The sequence below is a fragment of the Acomys minous genome, assembly GCF_964271855.1.
Source record: "Acomys minous genome assembly, chromosome: 9".
NCBI classification, from domain to species: Eukaryota; Metazoa; Chordata; class Mammalia; order Rodentia; family Muridae; genus Acomys; species Acomys minous.
Window position 1 is genome coordinate 9,796,836 of NC_140490.1, and position 20,351 is coordinate 9,817,186.

Consider the following 20,351-nt stretch of genomic DNA (forward strand, 5'->3'; position numbering starts at 1 on the left):
GAAACTCTGTCTTCCCTTCCCCCTTCCCCCCCACCAAAAAAGAACACTGGCCGCTATTCCAGAGAACTGGTTTGATTTCTAGCACACATTCTATGGCTAACAAGTATCTGTAACTCCAACTCAAGGGGATCCAAAGCTCTCTTCTGGCTTCCTCAGGCACTGAACATAAGTGATACAAAGATATATGAAACACTCTCATACATAAAATAAAAATAAATAAAAGAGTAAAAACATCGTAGGCTCTCTACAAGGATGTCAGGGACAGGACAACATGACCTGGCTCACCTTTTCCCTCTCAGGGATCATAAAAATCCCTGTTGTCTTTTTGTATTTGTTTTTGTTTTTGTTTTGAGACAGGGTTTCTCTGTGTAGCCTTGGATATCCTGGAGTTGCTTTGTAGACCAGGCTGGCCTCGAACTCACAGTGATCCACCCGCCTCTGCCTCCCGAGTGCTATTCCCTGTTTTCTTTACTATTGATTAATCTACTCGGCATTTAAGGAGCACCTACTGTCTGCCGGGCCCTATGCTGTGACTTGGAGAAGAAGGAATGAATAACAAGATCCCAACCCTGATGTTCTGGAATATAGTCACTCACGGGCCGCAGTGGCATTGTAGGAGCAAGAGTTATGGTAAAAATGCTGATGCCTTCAAGAAAAAGCATTTGTCTCTATGACATTTTCTATTGGCATTAGAGACCAAAGCCTCAGCAGTGTGCATTCTTGATGAGTTATCTATTGGGAGACGGGGGAGTGAATCATCTCAGAGGGGGCCTTGAGCAGCCAGCACAGGGCAGTGTTCTTTGTGGGTGGAATCGGAGTATCTGTGCAGCTGCCTCTTGGCTGGGTTGGCCTTTGGCTGCTCAACTTAATGAGGTGAACTTTTCTTCAGTGATCTCAGACTGGCCCAGCAGTTCAGATGGCTGCCACAACAAGGAGAATGCTTAAGTAATTTTAGCTGTGAGAGCCGAGCCCTTTGAGAGAGTCCTTGAGGAGAAAGATGCAATTTTGTGGATTTGTAGTTACAAACTGTTTTCTTTTGTTGCCCCCCGTCTTTGTGAAGAGATGTGCCTTTGTTGTAGTAAATGGCCAGTCATTTTCCTTTGAGAGGGGAGTTTGCCGCAGACCACTGGCTCCCCGGGCAGCGTCCCACTCAAGAAGAGAAACAGCTGAACAAATGACACTGTTCTTTAACGTTCTGCCTCCGGTCACCCACAGCTGGGTGGCGTAGAAACTTCCCACTGTAATTTCAAGTGGAGAATCAGTTGATTTGTGGCACACCGGTCCTGACCTGTTGCCCCTGCTCCAGAGTGCTGTCTTCTCACTATGGACTCAATTGCCACCTGCCACCACCCCTGCCCCCCGCCCCACCTCTGTTCTCCATGCAGCTACTCCCAGAACTTCAACACATGACTGTCTTTGAAGGCAAGGTCCTTACAGAGTCAATTTTAGCTCAACTGCAATCTTTTAGCATTGGTTGGTCCTGAATACAATATGGCTGGCATCCTTCTAAGAAGAATAAATTGGACACAGTGTGAAGCAGTAGGAAGGGGCCATGTGTGGGCCAAGGAGAAGCTTCAGAGTGAAGCAACCCTGCTGGGCTGTGTTAGGACTTGCTAGCTCTAGAACTGTGAGGAAACACTCTCTTGTTTAAGCCACACAAGCAATGGTGCTTTGTAACAGTGACTCACCACAGTTCCTATCTGAGACTCTTGGCTCTTGTGGGCTGAGTGACACAGTGACCACTGTCACAGATTAGGGGATCCAGGGGAAGGAAAAGGAAATAAATTAAGTAAAATAGAAAAAGCTCTGTCAGCATTAGTTGAAACAGCTTACTACGCATTAGAGCTGGAGACATGGCTTCCACTTTTGCGTCAGTCAGGAACCGCCTTAGTGTCAATGATCTAACCGACCCTTCCCATGTCTGTCTCTGAGAGATCTTAGCCAAAAAACTGAGAATCCACCTGGTGTCTACCTTAACCCCACATATTTCTCATCTTGGATGTCCTGTGTCATCTCTATTTTCTCTCTAGGGTGTCTAGATAGCTGTCCCTTTGTTCTGTGAGGGCTGCTGTTGTCACACTCTCTAGTCACTTCCAGTGACGCACCCAGCGGTCTCAGGTAGCTTTTTATCTTTGTAACATCTCCGTAGGCCTCCTTTCAGGTCACTCCACTTAGCCTTAAGTGCTTCCTCTTCCTGCTTGTTGACAGTCATCCTTCCTTCTAGTTATTCTCTCTCTCTCTCTTTTTAAAAAAATGTTATTTATTATGTATACAGTGCTCCACCTGCAGAACAGAAGATGGGACCAGATCTCATTATAGATGTTTGTGCGCCATCATGTGGTTGCTGGGAATTGACCTTACTTTCTTTATTAGTCTTCTCTAAAACAGCCTCTTAAACAGCTGACTTTCAGGCATACCACTAGGTCACATCTATCTGTAGGCAGATGCCACCCCCTACAGTTAGTATGCATACTTGAGTTTTGCCCTTAAGGCCCTTAATTTCAGAATTTTATTACTCACAGCAGGCCCCCTGTATGTTAGTAGTGACATGTCCTGGCCCGTGGGACAGATCGAATCAGAGTTCACCTGAAAGAGGGAGTGGGGATTGAAAGTGGGGTACAGAGATGCAAGAAATAATGAGTCAAGTCTGGAAATTTCTGATCAAGACTCTCTTTAATGTCGACAAGTAAGACTTTTTTTTTTTTTTTGGTTTTTTGAGTAAGACTTTTTATAGCAAGGTCAATAGGATCTATTCTGATCCCTCTCTCCCCAGGTCCTACAAGAAGAACACAGTAGCCTGGGTAGCTCTCTTTAGGAACTTCCTTAATCCTCTGAGTAGCTCTCTGTAAGGACTTCCTTAACCCTCTGGGTGTCTCTCAGTAGGGACTTTCCTACTTCTTTCAAAGGTAAATAGTCCAAGGAGATCCTGGAACACAAAAAGACCTCCTCTGGCAAAGCTCAGCAACTGGAAGGTCACAGTGTGCAGCCTAAGCATGGGCTTTCTGACATGGCAGAAGTTAGCGCGGCTACCTACACAGTAGGCTTCTCAAGCACATGCACTTTAGAATTCCAACTCTTCCACTCTAAGCACAATGAGTAACTTTGGACGCTAACAGGCTGACATGCATTGCACACATGGGCTTTCATGCATGCAGCTCTGATGTCCGAAAATTTCTTCCCCTGCACTCACTTGGCTGTGTTCAGCTTGTGACTAGCATGTCAGACTGCATGCCATCTCCTGTGACAGATCTTCATACCATAGGTCACAAAGCCTATGGTAACCTCCCAGACACCGTCATACACACTGGCCATTCTTTTGTGACATTTCTTGAATTTTAAGTTATTTGTTTAGTGTTCTCACCACCAGAAGGCAAGCTCTGAGTGAGTGAGGACTGTTTCTCATACTTCACCCACAGTAGGCCTGTGAGTCCCACAGATGCTCAGTAAGGACCTGATGAATGATTTAATAAAGCCACTTTGCTTCTTTAGCCTATAGTCTCTAATTCATAGAGAATGGGTCTTGATATTTTAGAAGCACACATTGATCCTTGAATTGGAGAAAAGCCCTCAATCAAAACCATTTCAGAAGCCATAGCAACAACAAAATGTCATTAATTTTTTCCATTCAAAAATTTATCTGTATGTGTGTTTTGTCTGCGTGTGTGTCTTGTACCATGTGCATATAATGCCCATGGAAGCCAGAAGAACACATCAGCTCCGCTGGAGCTGGAGTTAAAGAGTTTTGCGAGCTGTCATGTAGGTGCTGGGAATTGAACCCCAGCCCTCTGGAAGAGCAGATAATTCTCTTAGCTGCTGGGCCATTTCTCCAGTCCCAAAATGTTATTTAAAAAAAAGGATTAAGAATTTATAGTTACCTTGCCTTTATTATTATTCATTAAAATAGTACTTAAACCACATGGACACACACACACACACACACACACACACACACACACACACACACACACAATGCAAGGGGAGAGGTGAGATGAAAAAATATTCAGACCAGAAAGATGTGGGAAATGGAAAGGGGAAAGCCTGAATTATCAGGCAGACTGGAGTGAGATGGGTAGGAAAGAAAGACATTAAGTAAAAGTTTGAACCCAGAGCAGTGGGAAGATAGCTAGGGTTGCCTCCAGGGTGTATAGGGAAAAGGTGATTAATTGTCTTGCAAGGGCATTGTCTTAACTATCAATTAGAGTCACCTAAACCCAGCTTGATAGGCTCTGTTCCAGCAACTGATTGATTCTCTTGTGAACTTGTGGAAAAAACAAAAAACGAAAACAACTGTATTTGTCAGGAGGAAGTGTCTGCTTATCAGGCTGCCTTCTTGGAACTGGGGCTCAGCCACTGGGCTACAGGCTAACTTCACAAAATGAATCCTGGGGTTCTTGGGACATCTGGTCAGTCTCATTATCATTAGTGAGCTCTGTTAGAAACACATGGCCATTGTTTGTTTGTTTCCACAATATTAGAATTTATTGAAGAACAATTAAGTGATACGCAATGTCAATTTTGTTCACTTTAGTTCACCAAGTACTACTTATTTCCAAATTTATTAAGATCTGAGCCTGGGACCTGGCAGCTCTACTGAGTTAGGCTTGGGCACTCATTCTCAATAGGCCAATTAAAAAGACAGTAACTGTGATAAGTAGACATGGAAAATTTGTCTAATGTGGCCGTACTGGGAAGAGGAACAAATAAGAAACTCCGGCAGAATAGTCTCAATTCTATCCTCAGAGACCTGACATGAGGTTTAGGTTTGAGTAGAGGTTTGGATTTAAGGTGTAGTCTCACCTGCCATCGGCCCATCATTGATGGTCTCCACTGCAGTTTCTTTTGCATGATGATTTGACAGGTTGTCAGAACTGTGTGAAGGGAGACCAGTTCCTTGGTGTCTGGCAGCAGACTCCAGCCTTTGTGTGAAATTCCTGGAAATTCCAATTTCCTGGGGACAACTATTCCAATAACCAAAAAAAGTGGAACACAAATGTCCCTGTAGAATATGTTCACTCCTGACAGGAGGCCTGTACTAATTATTTCATTTGGTAGATATGGCTAATAACAACTACTGGTTCTCTTGTTTTAATCTTAATAATGAATAGTAACTCTGAAAGCACACATGCATTTCACATGGTACAGAAGTTAAGTATGTGCTACAGAATGGCGTTGAACAGGTCAATTGGCATTCAGGGGTCATGCATTGGCCAAGAGGCTATCTGGGTGTAGGGAGAGGCTTCAGTAGAAAGCCAGATAAGTAGTTTTTTTTATAAACCACAGCTGTATAGCCATTCAAAGCATAGAATGGCCAAGTGGCAAGTATAGAGTAGTTTTGAGTGTTATTTTACTATTGCACACATGTCATAGGCAAGAGAAACTGCTTGAGTTAGAGATCTGGTGACAAAAAGCTGTAGCAAATTTTCAGGACAAAACTTGTGACAAAAGTGACTAGGTGATGGGTCAGTGTGCATTCTACATCTTGGTCTTATATGCTCCATTTTATGGTCTTATGGGCAGGCTTATATCTGGTATGATGTTTCCAATATGATTCCATATAGTTATACATGTAATAATTTATAAATTATATATTTATTATAAATACATTATTTATCAGTTTGTGCCTCATGATGGTGGTTGTTTACTTGAATAAATGTTATAATTTTATCCTATTTTAATACATAGGCTCAGGGTACAGTAATTCAGGTCAAAACTGTCCCCTTGGGGATGGAGAGAGGGCTTAGCAGGAAAATGTCCTTGCTATTAAGTCTGATGGCCTGAGTCCCATCTCTGGGATCCTCCTGGTTGAAGGAGAGAACCAATTCCCACAGACCATCCTCTGATCTCTATTTGAGTGTCATGGTATGCATGTGCCCTGCAAATGTTCATACACACATGCACATGAAATAAACTTCAAAGATGTAATAAGAAATCCTTGCTATATAAATTGCAGTATTTCAAGGATAGCACACCCTGAAAGCTGCTGGTCTGCACAGTTTAGGACACAGCCTGATGTCCACACTCATACTGGGGAGGGGGCCAGAAATGAATAAACAGGACCCAGAACTCATGTAGGCCCTGTCTGGCCTTGGACAACAGGGCTGCCCCTCTTAGCTCTGCTGGAGAAAGGGCTGGAGGAAGAAACTGACAGACAAGTAAGGCCTTTCAAAACATGACTTTCCATAAAGCAGTGGTTCTCAACCCTCCTGATGCTGTGACCATTTAATATAGTTCCTCATATTGTGGTTACCACAGACCAAAAAAAAAAAAAAAATCATTTCATTGATTCTTTGTAGTTTTGTTACTGTTTTGAATAATAATGTAAATATATGATATTAAATCCCCAAAGGGGTTGCAACCCACAGATTGAGAACTAATGCCATAAATCATGAGGCCCAGGCTAGAGGATTTAAGGGAAGTTCTGCCTGAAGCCTTCTTACTGTTGACTCCTGGTCAGACACCACATGAGAAGAATAGAAGAGTCTGTATAGTCTTAAAGAAAGGAGCTCCAGAACCTTCCATTGTTGGGGGATGGTCTGATGTATTTTGATGCTAATTACTGTTTGCTGTCTGTGTGACCCACCTTTTGCTTAATAAAAAGCCATCCCACCTGGGCAGGGAAAAAGTGATAGGTGGGGCTTAGAGAGAGAGGAATTCTGGGAAGAAGGAGGACTGCCAAGAGGAGAAAGGAGAAAGGAGAGAGACCTGAAGGGAAGAGAGGAAGGCTGCCATGGGTTAGATGGAGGAGAAGCACATGGCCAGCGTGGATGGAGAATCCGGTCCAGATAAAGAACATGAATAAGTATATGGGATTATGGATGGGAGGTAGCTTGGTAGAAGTTATCAGAAGCAGATGGCATGGGATTGAGACAGGGATCCCATGCCTGAGGCCCTACTATGGAAAGTAGTTTAGAAGTTTGATATCTGCCTTGCCCCAGGCTAACTAAGGCTATTTTAAAATATAACAAGTGTCTGTGTCTTAATTGATTACTAGCTGGGCCTACAGATAATCTAAATAATACGTGTAATTTAAAAACAATATTCAATCTGATGGTTCTTCAAGGAAATGACTGGTTCCGCATGCATTGGCCACAGAGTGAAGTCTTGCCGCTCAGTGAAGCTGGCTGCATATTTAGCTTCCCATTGAAGTCTGACTTCTCTCTTAGCTGTGACCAGATAGGAGGGTATAACTGATGAAAGCCTTCTTTTTCGAGGAATGGCAGGTACCAAGTCAAATAAATGCAACAGAACAAAACACAGAAGGCATACATCTCAGGCAGAGCAGAGGGAAAGACCAATGTCTCAATTTTCAGAGAGCTGAGCTGTCACACTTCTGAAACAAATACAGGATGCACCTGCAAGAAAGAGACAGTGAGCAAATAAGAAAGAGGGTTTAGGAATCGCACATTGCTACCATGGAAAGTGAAAGATAAAGTCGGTGACTTCAACCAGGAACAAGAAAAGATAATACGCGGGAAACAAGAGAGAAAAGGCATGGAGTCTTTAGGAGACTGACCCAACTCACTGGTGCTTGACTAATAGGAGTCCTGTAAAAAGAGAAGTGAGGGAACTCATCAAAGCTAATCCAGGCAAAGAAGATATATTTCACTGGATGGACACGAGACTTTAGCAGCAAGGCACATCATTGAAAATGCCTTAGAGTCAACAACCAAACAGGACAAACCAAGCCCTTATAGTGAGGCTGGGCAAGGCATCCCAGCAGGAGGAGGAGTCCTAAGAGCAGGCAATGAAGTCAGAGGCACACCCACCCCACTGCTAGGAGTCCCACTAAACCACCAGCTAACAGCCGTAACATACACACAGAGGACCTGGTGCGGAGCCGTGTAGGCTCTACGCTTCTTCTTCAGTCCCTGTGAACCCACACGAGGCCTGCTTGGTTGATTTGGTTGGCCATGTTCCGTTCCTACTGAAGGAAAATGGAGGGGAGTGTATCTGGGGGAGAGGGGGGTTGTGGGGAGCTGGGAGAGGTGGAGGGAGGGAGGGCAAACTGTACTTGAGCTCTATTTTATGAGAGAAGACTCTATTTTCAATTAAAAAAACTAAAAGGAAAAAGAGAAAGGAAAAATGCTTTAGAATAGCCATGGTAATGAGACTCTGCTGGTTTCCAGGGAGAAAACCAAGTGTCCTACGCAGCAGATGACAATCAAAGTGACAGCAGTGCTGGAAGACAAGTAGCAACATCTGTAATTAATCATGGTCTATGCTCAGCTAATAAGGAGTTGAATGTGAGGCTTGACTAGCAGCATTTTCTGGCAAACACTCAGAAAGTGGTTCTGTGTACCCGAGACGCATTGCTGAAGGAGAGTAGCTAGCAGTGACACAGGGCTCGGTCTCAGAGAAGGTTCAGAGGCGGGTCTTGAAGTACAGATGGAGAGGTATCCTGGAGGCAGCCAGCACAGCCCATAGAAGAATGAAAAATAGCTTGCAAGGGAAGGGTGGCCCTCTGAAAAAGGGAGCAGTACTGTCTTTATAAGAACTCATACTTGGTTTAACTCAAAGATTACTATACTTGATAGGAGGTTGGGAAAATTCAATATTCTACTTTAAGGTAAAATAATTTGTTAACCCAGGAAAAAAGTTATGGCAAAGATATTTGAAAAAAAAAGTCCTGCCATGTTCTATAAAATTTAAGATGATATCAATCATAAAACATACCATTCTCTCATACAATACAACCCAACCATTGTTTCCTTTTCCTCCACTCTTCCTAGTTCCCCCCATCTCCCCTTCTCCCCCAGATCCACTCCTCCTCTGTTTCCCTTCAGATCAAAGGTAGAGTTTAATATTTAGAACTGGTAAATCCAGAACGAACAGTATTAAGGGGAAGAAAGAAGGCTGACTCTAGCCATACATGCTTATCATATGAGCATGAAGACCTGAGTTCAATTCCCAGCACTTACACAAAATGTAAGGCTCACTATCACATTGGGGCGAGGGAAGGGATTTGGTGAACTATTTTTTATTAGCTACACATGTAAGTTTTGGGTATATAAATGCTACTTTGTGTAAACAAAGGCAGGAAATCATACATACAACCTTTTTGGAACCAGTAAATGGGACTTGTAGGAACCAAGAGATTTAAGATCCATAGACCTATTATGGTCTTGTCAATACTCTATCCAGACTGATCAAGGCATCCCTCTATGCCCAGATAGGCAGGATTTAGAAATACCAGGCTCTGCTCCCTGTACCTGCGCTAGTGGAAGCAAGTTTGAGGGTGGCTTAGTCCTTTTAGCTTTGTAGAAAGCTTAGGGTTTAAACATTGCTGGGCTGGGATACCACAGTGTTGGGCACTTGCCAAGCATCCATGAGGCTTTAGAGCAGGGAGTTTCAAGCTGTGGGTCAGGACCCCTTTGGTGGTCAAAAGACTCTTTCACAGGGGTCATCTAAGGCCATTGGAAAACACAGATATTTACATTGCGATTCATCACAGAAGCAACATTACAGTTATGAAGTAGGAATGAAAATTATTTTATGCTAAGGGTTGCCAGAACATAAGGAACTGTACCAAAGAGTCATAGCATCAGGAAAGTTGAGAAACATTGCTCAGGAGTCTAGGTTTAATCCCCTGGACCACAAATCAGGAAATCAAATTTGCCTCAATACCGGATCCATTTGATTGTTACTAAGCATGACTATCACATTTTGTTGGTGTAGGGACCGGGAATGTAATGGTCACTGCTGGCCACTTTACTCAAGGCAGCTCTGCTTGACCCACTGCAGAGTCCCATAGATGGTTCCCCATCCTAATGCCATTCTGTTTCAATAATTTATTTTCAGAGGAAAGAGGAAGAAGAGAGGAGGCGAGGAGAAGAACAGATTCGCCTCCAGGAGGAGCAGAGGGCTAAGGAACTTTATTGGACCTTGAAGCAGGCCCAGCTGCACTGCCAAGCCAGTGAGACGGAGGAGCGCGAGTGGGAAGAGCAGTGTGAGTTGAGCTGTGTCCTGGGCCTGTGCTGCTTTCCCCACCCAGCTCCTCCCACTGTGTGTCTGCCTCACCGGCCTGTTAGCCTCCTTCCTTTCCACACAAGGCTTTCCCCGTGTTCATGGTCCTGATGGGATAAGGCCCCTATGCTTCAAGAGCTTATGCGCCTGCCCCGGAGATATCGCACGTTAAAGAAATGAAACATTACATTTACTGAAGTAGCCAGTAATTCCCCGACTCAATGCTGTTGTCTGGTTTAGGATTCTATTGCTGTGAAGGACCACCATGACCAAGGCAGCTCTTATAAAAGAAAATATTTAGTTGGGAACTTGCTTAGAGTTTCAGAGGGTTAGTCCATGACTGTCATGGCAGGAAGCAGACAGGCATGGAGTTAGAACAGTAGCTTCATGACCTTCAGGAAGCAAGCAGAAGCAGGTGTGTGTGTGTGTGTGTGTGTGTGTGTGTGTGTGTGTGTGTGTGTGTATGTGTGTGTATGTGAACAAAGAGAGACAGACAGAGATGAAGAAACATACACACAGAGAGGGACAGGGTCGGAGAGACAGAGAGAGACACGGTCAGGTCTAGTTGGCCAACACAAAACAAACCCTATTTTTTTTCTGGACTTTTATAATTTATTTTTGCCATTGTTTTGTCTTGTTGGTTTTTTGTTTGTTTCGATTTATATTCTCTGTCTGTCTGTCTGTCTCTGTCTTATCTAATTGTTCTGGTTGGAACTACCAGTACTGTATAGTAATAAAGTAGCAAACCCAGACATCTTTCTTTTTTGGCTGTAGGGAAAGAGTTCCTTCTTTTATTGGCAAGTATGCCCCTAGCTGTGAGTCTTTCACATATGAACTTTCACCAGGTTGAGAAGGCTCCACTGCCTCATTGTTGAGTGTTTTATTATGAAGGGGTATTGGGTTTTTCTGCATTTGTGGTGATGATTCTGTGTTAGCTCTCTAGCTTTTTACTAAGATGGTACATGCCATGGTTGGGTTTTGAAGTCAGTCTTGTAGTCCTGGGGTAAATCTCATTTATAGCGTGTAATCTTTTAAAATATTTGTTACCAGGTTTAGTGTGCTTAGTATACATTTTTATATAAATGTATGTGTGAGGTGCATGTAGTGTGTGCACATGGGTGGGTGCACATATGTAAGTGTGCATTCATATATATGTGTGTACGTGCACGTGTACATGTAGAACGTGCATGTTGATGTCTGGTGGTGGGTATCTTCCTATGTTCCTCTTAATTATTTTCTCCACGAATCTGGAGCCCACTGATCCGCCTCATCTGGCTGGCATGTGAGCTCCAAGAGTCTGCCTGTCTCCACTCTCTGCCCCTCTCCCATTCCGACCTTACAGGAGCGTGTCACTATGCCTAGCTTTTACATAGATGCCAGGGATCCAAACAATGTCCTCATGTTTGCATAGCAGGCACTTTACCAACTGAGCCGCCTCTCCAGTCCCGGTATCTGGACATTTTGTTGAGGACTTTTGCATTAATATTCATGATGGATGAGCAGCCTCTGCTCGTCTTATATTGTTGGAAGTCCGGGCTGGGTTTTAAGATAATCTGGGTATCAGTGAGTGAGTTGGGAAGCGTTTGCTTATTCCAACTTTTGGGAATGGCTTGAAGAATTGGGATTTTTGCTTAAACATTTGATAGAATTCACCAGTGAGGCTGCTTAGGCCTGGGGGTTCTTTATGGACATTTAATAGCTTCATTTGGTTGAACCCTTGGTTTTTAAATAATGCTTCCTGAATTTATCCAAGCTTTTGGTTAAATTTTAATATTCTGAGGAAGTCTTTTTAGTATTCTGAGCATTTGCCACTGTTCTCACTGCCTTCAGGAGAAAGGATGCTCAGAGGTCCTTTTCAAAAAAATACTTATTTTTCTTTTTCAGTGTGTGTGTGTGTGTGTGTGTGTGTGTGTGTGTGTGTGTATGAGTGTGTATGATTTACATGCCTGCAGAAGAGTTTGGATCCCCAGCGCTAAAGTTACGGGTGGTTGTGAGTCATCTGACGTATGCAGAGAACTGAACGTCAGTCCTCTCCTGTTAACCCTGAGCTATCGCGTCGTCTCCATCTTTACAGGTTCTTAAGTCACCTTTGCTTTTGAGCCCTCTATATTCATCCTCTCTCTGTCTCAGTCTCTGTCTGTCTCTGTATCTCTCTATCTCCATATGTCTATCTCAGCTCTGTCTCTCTCATAAATTCAGCCCCGAAATGCTTGGTTTCTGGGGCATATTTGTAGTTATGACCAAAGGAGAAAATGCATGTAAGAAAATCACAATATAACTGCATCCTGGGATTCGTAACGGACCATTGTGAAAAATGAGGCTGGAAAGATAAGATGGGGAAAGCTAAAAGTGAAGCCATTTATCTGAATTCAGAATGGAGGAAGAGACAAGTAGAAGGAAGAGAAAAGACAACACTTACGCTGAAAAAAAGAAAAGAAAAGAAAAGAAAAAAGAATAGTGAGGTGCACAAAGTGAAGCTGCTGAGGCGACTGTGGGGAACCCTGGCTGGAAAGCTTGTGCTTACAAGGTGACTGCAAACAAATGCTATGGGGTTATTCCTGCAAGGCTGGGGCCCTTCTGCAGAGCTCATCGGCTGCTGTTTCACTGGGGACAGAGACTGGCAATCTTGTCCTCTGAGAGCTGCTTGATTGTAGCTCAATATGCTGTGTGGCCACTGGAAATGGAAATGCGTCTGAAAAGCTCGCGCTATGTGATAATTCAGGCTCCCCAATTAGACGTTCTCATTTCATTCTTTCTTAAAGAATGATGAGCTGCACTCAGAGCATGTCATTCAAATCTAGCGCATCTATTCTGCACACAATTAACTTAATCTGAAAGATATACTGGGCCATTAATCTATCAGGAGCAGCAGTTTTGATAAAACAGTCAAATTAAATTCTCCAACTGAGGAAAAAAAAAACCCAGCAAAGATGGCTCTCAGTGTCACCCGAATGGAGCGTTAGTTACTCAGCTCAAATCTTAGAGATCTTGCTTCTGAAACTCTCTGGATAGGTTAGGGATGCCAGTGTGCCTAACAGCTTTTCAACTGTGAACTTGTAGGGGTGTGGAGTTGGACAGAGATTTAGAGAGGATCCAGCAATTGATATTATTTATGGACAATTTGTATTGTAGATGAGTAGGAGTTTTGGTCACTCTGAGTCCTCCAACTGTGAGATTTGGCCTGTGGCCCCAAATCAACCTCCTACATGCTGTTGCCTCCCTCCTTGCCATGTGACTGAGATGGCTGCCTGAGAAAACTGCTCATAAAGCCTGACACGAGGTCCTGCGATATTGGTTCTATCTACTTCCCTCTTAAAAAGCAGTGGTTCTGGGGCTGGAGAGATGGCTCAGAGGCTAAGAGCACGGACTACTCTTCCAAAGGTCCTGAGTTCAATTCCCAACAACCACATGGTGGCTCACAAGCATCTATAATGAGATCCAGTGACCTCTTCTGGCCTGCTGGCTCACATGAATACTGTATAATAAATAAATAAATCTTAAAAAAAAAAAAGAAGTGGTTCTGGGTCCTTGGTTGAACAATAGTGATTCTAACGTGCTAAATGTATGGGACAGGCTGAGCCTGGAGGAGCTGTTGAGCATGGCACTTGACAGGAAGTGGGCTGGACAGGAAGTGGGCTGGACAGGAAGTAGGCTAGACAGGAAGTGGGCTGGAGCAGAGAAGAGTGTGGACCGGAAGTTGAAGGGACAGAAGAAAGAAGGGCTTCTGTTGTCCTCTGCATGGGATGTGTGAGTGTCATGGTTGACGGCTGATTCCAGTGGGAAAGCTTGATTGGATTAATAAACCTCGAGGCCTCAAGGTGAAACCTTGAGACGTTTCACCTCCAGCTTGGTCTGTGAGAGTGTTTCCAGAGAGGATTATCTGAGGAGAAAGACCCATGGTGAATATGGGTGGTACCTGACTGAGTAACAAAGCACGTGAACGCCAGCAGAACACCAGCCAGCTCTCTGCTTTCTCACTGTGAGACGCAGGGTGAACAGTTGACTCAGGCACCCACCACCATCCTTTTCCACCAACACCAATTGTATCCTCAAAATTAAGATGCTTTTTATCAGTTGGTCTCAGCGACAAGAAAAATTACTGGCACCTTATTATTCCTTGAACATGGCTACAGTTGAAACTCAACTTATAAGAAAGTTATGACCCTGAAGTTCTAAGTTGAAATCATGACCCTAATCCTAACTCTAAACAACAGAACATTCTGGCTCAATGACAGAGCCCACTGACGGGTACAAGCTGTGATCTGCTCAGATCGCCTGGCTGGCTGGGACCTGTGGTTCACTTCTACAGACCAGCATCAGCGCACACACACACACACACACACACACACACACACACACACACACACACAGAGAGAGAGAGAGAGAGAGAGAGAGAGAGAGAGAGAGAGAGAGAGAGAGAGAGAGAGAGAGGGGAGAGACAGCTATATAGCTAGCCTGGGAAGAGATCGAAAATCAAAATTTGAAGCACAGTACTGACTAAATTCATATTACTTTTGTAAAAACATCACAAATTGAACCATCATAAACCAGGGGCCACTTCTATTCTGTGTGCCTTTTTTCAATATTAAACCTATGAGTAGTGCCCACCTTAACTTTTGCCTACCTGATGTAGGGCTCTATTTGAGTTTCCTCTCCTGTGGAGTTGCTCACAGAGCCCCGGGCCTTTAGCTTGGCAGAGGCAATCATTGCCCTATCTGCATGGCCCAAGGAAAGCTGGGACCCTGAAAGGATAAGTCAGTTGGCCGAGGTCAGCACAGGGGCCTCTGTTGTCAGGCATAAAGCTGTGCTAGAGGGAAGAGGCTAAATAGCACGATTTCCCCAGAAAACTTGGGGTGGGGGCTGAGAGAGTTCCTTCCATTAGAGCAGGTTAACTGCAGAAGAATCTCATGGCCTTCTCAGACCTGGATGCTCACTTTTTAGCCTTCACAGTCTTTATTGATAAAGGCACTGGGTTTATGCAGTTGACCTGGCTACAGTGGCCTACGTCACAGGGCCCTCTGAGTCAACACACCCTCTCCAGAGGTGATGAAACCTGCTCTTTCCATGTGTTCATTTTTTTTCCAATTTCCTGGTAGGAACTTCTGATTCTACCTAAACACTCTCCTCCTTTCTAGTCAATCCTCTTCCCATGCCCACCAAGGGATGGACTCTTTCCAAACTGTGTGTTCAGTCCCAGAACACACAGCCTCTGCAGTAAGAACCCGGAACACATTTAATAACTGTCTTGCCAGGACGTAAGCAAAACCCTCCCATCTGCTCCCTCATTGAGATCTCAAAGCAACTCCACTAAGCCTTCCTTTTCTAGGCAGGAAAAGAAAATATAGACAGTTAATTCTCTGCTCAAATTCACAGAGAGATGCTGGGCATGGAGACACAACCTTTAGTCCCAGCTCCTGGGAGGAAGAGGCAGGTGGATCTTTTAGAGTTTGAGGCCAGTCTGGTCTAAATTGCTAGTTCCAGGCCAGCCAGGGCTATCTAGAGAGACCCTGTCTCAAAACAAAACAAAACAAAACAAAACAAAACACAAAAACAAAGGGCAGAAGGTTTATACATAAACACGCGTGCGCGCACACAAACACACACACACACACACTCAGTGCACACACATCATACACATGTGCACATAAAATAAGTCAGTCAGTCAGTCAGTCAGTCAGTCACTCACTCACTCACTCACTCACTCAATGTAATTTTTAAAAGACAAGAACCTGGCTTTAGGTCCCTCCCTTCTGCTCACTTTCAGTATAAAAACTGACCAAGGGAGCTTGTAATTGTCTCAGTGGGTACAGGCAACGGCTGCCAAGACTGACGACCTAAGTTCAATTCTTGGGATTCACATGGTGAAAAGAACTGAATGCCACAGTTGTCCTCTGACTTCTACACACGCACACACACACACTCCGCTCCCCTACCCCATGAAAATAAAGTAATAGTAATAATAATAATAATAATAATAATTCAACCTAATTATACAGATTCTGCCCATTTTATCTCTCGGGATTTACATGCTGTTGCTTCAGGCGTTCTCTTTGCTCAGTGCATATCTGTTTTCTGCACCTTCTTGTTCTCTTGTTCTCATACTCTTGTTCACTTCCCATGCTTATTTAGCTCATGCGGCCTGTTTAGAGTGCAGAGGGACTCTGCCCTCTGGTGGCTTTCAGTTGTCTTTCAGGACAGCACGAAAACATCTCTAAGTGGCCTTTTCTGGTGCATCTGCCCTGCATATTTCCAGTGATGCTGCATTGTCCGCGGAGCAGCACCTCCTAACCTCTGGCCTCTAAGCCGCCTCAACTGCCCTTCCATGGGCCACCGCTGGCCGAATCCCTTGGATCCACCAGGCACCAACTTAGACCCCTCCCTGCTTCCGGAAGCTATCCTTGTCTGGATGAGCTGTTTGTCTTCTGGGAGCCCCGAAGGCCAATGAACACCCCGCCACACCTCCACTATTTAGTGCTGTTTTTTTCTCCCTCCAATAGACTCTGAGGATTGAATACAACAGCTGGGTCTCCTGGAGCTGTGTGGCTACTGGCTTTATAGCCTTAAGTGGTAGCCCTACGCAACACTCAGAGCTGGCATAAGGAGACGACTAAATACACTCGTGTGACTATGCCATTAATGCATTCATTATATAGTCAGGCTGTCCTGAAGCTTGCAATCCTTCTGCCACAGCCTCCATGGTCCTAAAAGATTAGGAGTGTATTACCATACCTGGCCAACATGTTACTTGAAGTGGTGAAACTCTTTCCAATACTCTCCTCTTTGCACTTCTGGAGCTGTGTGACCACTTATACAGATTCTTCCAAGAAGAAAAGCAGACACTGCTGTGCTTCCTCAGTGTTAGAAAACTGAGTGGAAGTCCTGATTGTCATCAGGGAGGTGACTCTGGAATAGCCCGGTGTGGCAGCCCTTGGACTAAGGGTGGCACTGTCTCTATTGTTCAGGGAAAGAGAACTAAAGAATAATATGGTCTCATACCAGATGGGCTCATGTGCAAAGCCCATGTCTTTCTGTCTTTCGGCATCATCTCAGGGACTATAAACTCCATGAGGTTGCCTGTATTTTGTATGGCAGAAGCTTCCAATGACTGTGAAGTTGGCCCTGGGTTTCCTGACCCTGTCTGACCCTCGGCCCACAGTGAAATCAAGGCTTTACAGAATTGTTACTGCCAGAGACCTACAGATGAGTCACTGTGTCGCCGAAACCCTTTACAGAATTGTTACTGCCAGAGACCTACAGATGAGTCACTGTGTCATTAAAACCCAGAGTTTCTTCCTGGAATGGGCACTTCTCCTCCTTTCTCTAGAAAACACTTGATCTTTTCATACTGTCTTGTTCATTTTCTTTCAGTGTAATTCACAAGATTCGGTAATTCACAAGGAAAACAGATTTATTCTCTGCCTGAGAGCAAGCGGAGGTGGAGAGGGGACAAAGGAGCTGATCTATTTTAGCCATTTGTCTCCCAAGAACTGATCTATCCCCGAGAAAATTAATGCAGCCTTACGAAGGTGACTCCAGACACTCTCAAAGGCCCTACATCCCAGCATGAGTTTTGGTGGGAACACATCAATTCCTTCACAGCACAGTCCCAGGATGGTTCTCCCATGACAGCCCTGGTCGCTGTGTGCTATGGACCCTGAACTCTCATGTAAATTTTCTTCTTCTTCTTCTTCTTCTTCTTCTTCTTCTTCTTCTTCTTCTTCTTCTTCTTCTTCTTCTCCTCCTCCTCCTCCTCCTCCTCCTCCTCCTCCTCCTCCTCCTCCTCCTCCTCCTCCTCCCCCTCCTCCTTCTTCTCTCATCCTTTTCCTCCTTCTTTTAAAAATGATGCTTATAAGCTTTTTCATTAAGGTTAGTGATAATTTTCAGTCCTTTCTCCAACTTGGACAGAACAGTTGAAAGAAGGGTGCACTTCCATGTCTTCTCTTTATCAGCCTAGAGTCAAATAGTGGAATGCTTTTAAAAATCATTTTTTACTGTGTGTGTGTATGTGTGTGTGTGTACTGGGGCCAGCAGTTGCCTTTGAATGTCACCTCTACCACTTTCCACATTGTTTTTTGAATCAAGGTCTCTCCTTGAACCTGACGCTCACAGATTCAGCTAGCCTGGCTGGCCAGCAAGCTCTGGGGATGCTTCTATTTCTGCCTCCCCAGAGCTGATTTCTGGCACATGTCACCATGCCCACTTGTTATAGGGTGTGAGGATGGAACGCACATCTCCCTTCATGCATGACAAGCATGTTACCCATGAACCATCTCCATAGTGTTCCGGATGCCCGTATCACCTAGAACAGTATCCTGTTTGCCATCCCTGTTCTAGACACTGGAGTTGGCCAATGAGCAGGCCAAAGAACCTGCCCCTGTGAAGCTCAAAGTACAGGAGAAAGTCTGTGTGTAATATCACTCTGTAAATGCCTTTGTAGCACAGACTATGTGCTTGGATCTGGGAGATGCCGTTTTCTCAGGAAAGGCTGCTGGCCACCTGTGAAGGAGAAATACTTTTTGAGGGCTAGAACAACTCACCTGTCTCCTCCAAATACTGACAAAATGTGCTTTCCATGGAGCTGTAGGAGTCTGCGATGTGTGTTGAGTGGATGGAGTAAGGCTTTCCTTCTGGGAAGGGGAGGTGGTTTGCCAGAGCCAGTGTGATCATTAATCTTGCACAGCTGAAGTCCGGGACCAGCTCCCAGAGCTTTCTAATGAGAACTCTTGAACTTTAGAGGCAGGTAGAGGCCTGGTAAGAAGTAGTCAGACTTCAGGATGACCAGTTCAGATAAAAAGCCCTTGATTCCAGTAGGGTTTGTTCAGTTTTCATTTTCTCAAGCCCTGTTCTCCTTTGCAGTACGCAGGTCCAAAGCAGCTGATGAGGAGAGGAGCCGTCGCGCTCAGCGAGCCCGGGATGAGTACCGGCGCCACTCGCTCAGGGCCATCCAGAAGGGAACTGTTGCTGGCCTGAGCACCATGTTCCAAGAACTTGGGCAGAACCCTGAGCAAGAGGCGAGACTCCATCACCGACTTCCTGGCGGTAGTCCACCACCACCCCTCACAGGGCCTGACAGGTGTGTGGGAGTAGGTGGAACCCTGAGAAGAGCCATGGACCCATGAGGCAAGGTCCACAGTCTAGGCTTTGTCTCTGGTTTGTGGGTCGTTTGCCTTCCCTGAGCCTCATCGTTCCAATCTATGTAATGGGTGTAACATAGGAAAAGGGTGGGATCTGGACCTTTCTAACAACTTTGCATTTTGAGAGGTTACACTTTCAGAGGTCAAGGATTCTTGTAATCCTTGATAATCTGAAGAAAGCAGTACATCCTCTTTCCCTCAAAATCTGCTTATACAAATACCCCAAATACTGTGTAGTTGTAGACCCCTTAGGCTTGGTCAAAACATTGCAATGAAAGAAATGAGATGGGATAAATATGTCCTAGTAGGGCCACAGCCCTTTCTAACTATGGATGGAGCTGGTTTGCCCTAGTTTGAACAGTATCTTTACAGACTAGTGTTGGTAGATTGTGAGGTCCTTACGCATATTTGTGTCCTTAGAGGGTTTGCTTGCTAAGGCTGTTTTAGTGACAACACATGTTGGCAAAGTCAAAGGCACAAGGTCACCACGAGCATCTCCATGTTCTGCCTGGCTGGCTGCGCAGCGCTGAGGTTTGGCCTCTTGTCTCAAGGCTCCTAAGCATCCTTGCAGAACAGCTACATCCCGTGGAGGGGAGATGTGGGATTGAGCACCTGTGGCGGCTCCCTTATCTATGGGGAATGTTCAGGAGTCAGTTCACCCTCAGAAAATGTGGTTTGTACAATTTTGTTCTGATTGGAGTTTGGGGTTGTTCATAACCCACTACTCCTCTCTGCTGGAGTCTAGCAAGAGCTGACTCTGACTTTACACCTTCTCTCCCCAGGGTTCCTCCCTCCCTCCCTTCCTCCCCCCTCCTTTTCTCCCTCCCTCCCTTTCTTCCTTCATCTCTTCTTTCTTTCTTCCCTCCCTCCTTCTTCCCTCCCTCTTTCCCTTCCTCTCCTCCTTCCCTTCCTTTCTTCCTCCTTCCCTCCTTCCCTTCCTCCCTTCCCTTCCCTCCTCACCATGTATAATTCCTAAACTAGAAGGTCTGAAAAGGTATGGTGTTCATAAAGAAATCTGATTTTTTTCCCCTCATGTATCTCCACACTGTATCACCATAAACATTGTTCTTAGGTTCGTACATATACCCCACCCCAACCCCTGGCCTTTTTTTATGCAGTTGCCAATATTAAACAAACAACAAACAAACCTCATTTTTCCTCTTTTCTTTAATAGCTGCCTTGTGTTCTGCTGCAGACTAGTTATCAGAGACTCCATCAGTGGGCATTGCTATTTCAAACCTTTTGCAATCACCA

At 44.7% G+C, this 20,351-nt stretch overlaps 1 protein-coding gene across 1 annotated transcript in view; it reads left to right on the forward strand.

Moving 5' to 3' along the window:
- Positions 1–20,351, forward strand: part of SH2D4B (SH2 domain containing 4B) — a gene marked incomplete at its 5' end in the record, with an annotated part of 79,452 nt that overhangs the window by 36,279 nt on the left and 22,822 nt on the right. The window contains 2 exons of the mRNA XM_084794449.1: positions 9,799–9,946; positions 18,820–19,036. Of these exons, the coding sequence (XP_084650575.1) occupies positions 9,799–9,946; positions 18,820–19,036 (365 nt within the window). The remainder of the gene's footprint in view (positions 1–9,798; positions 9,947–18,819; positions 19,037–20,351) is intronic.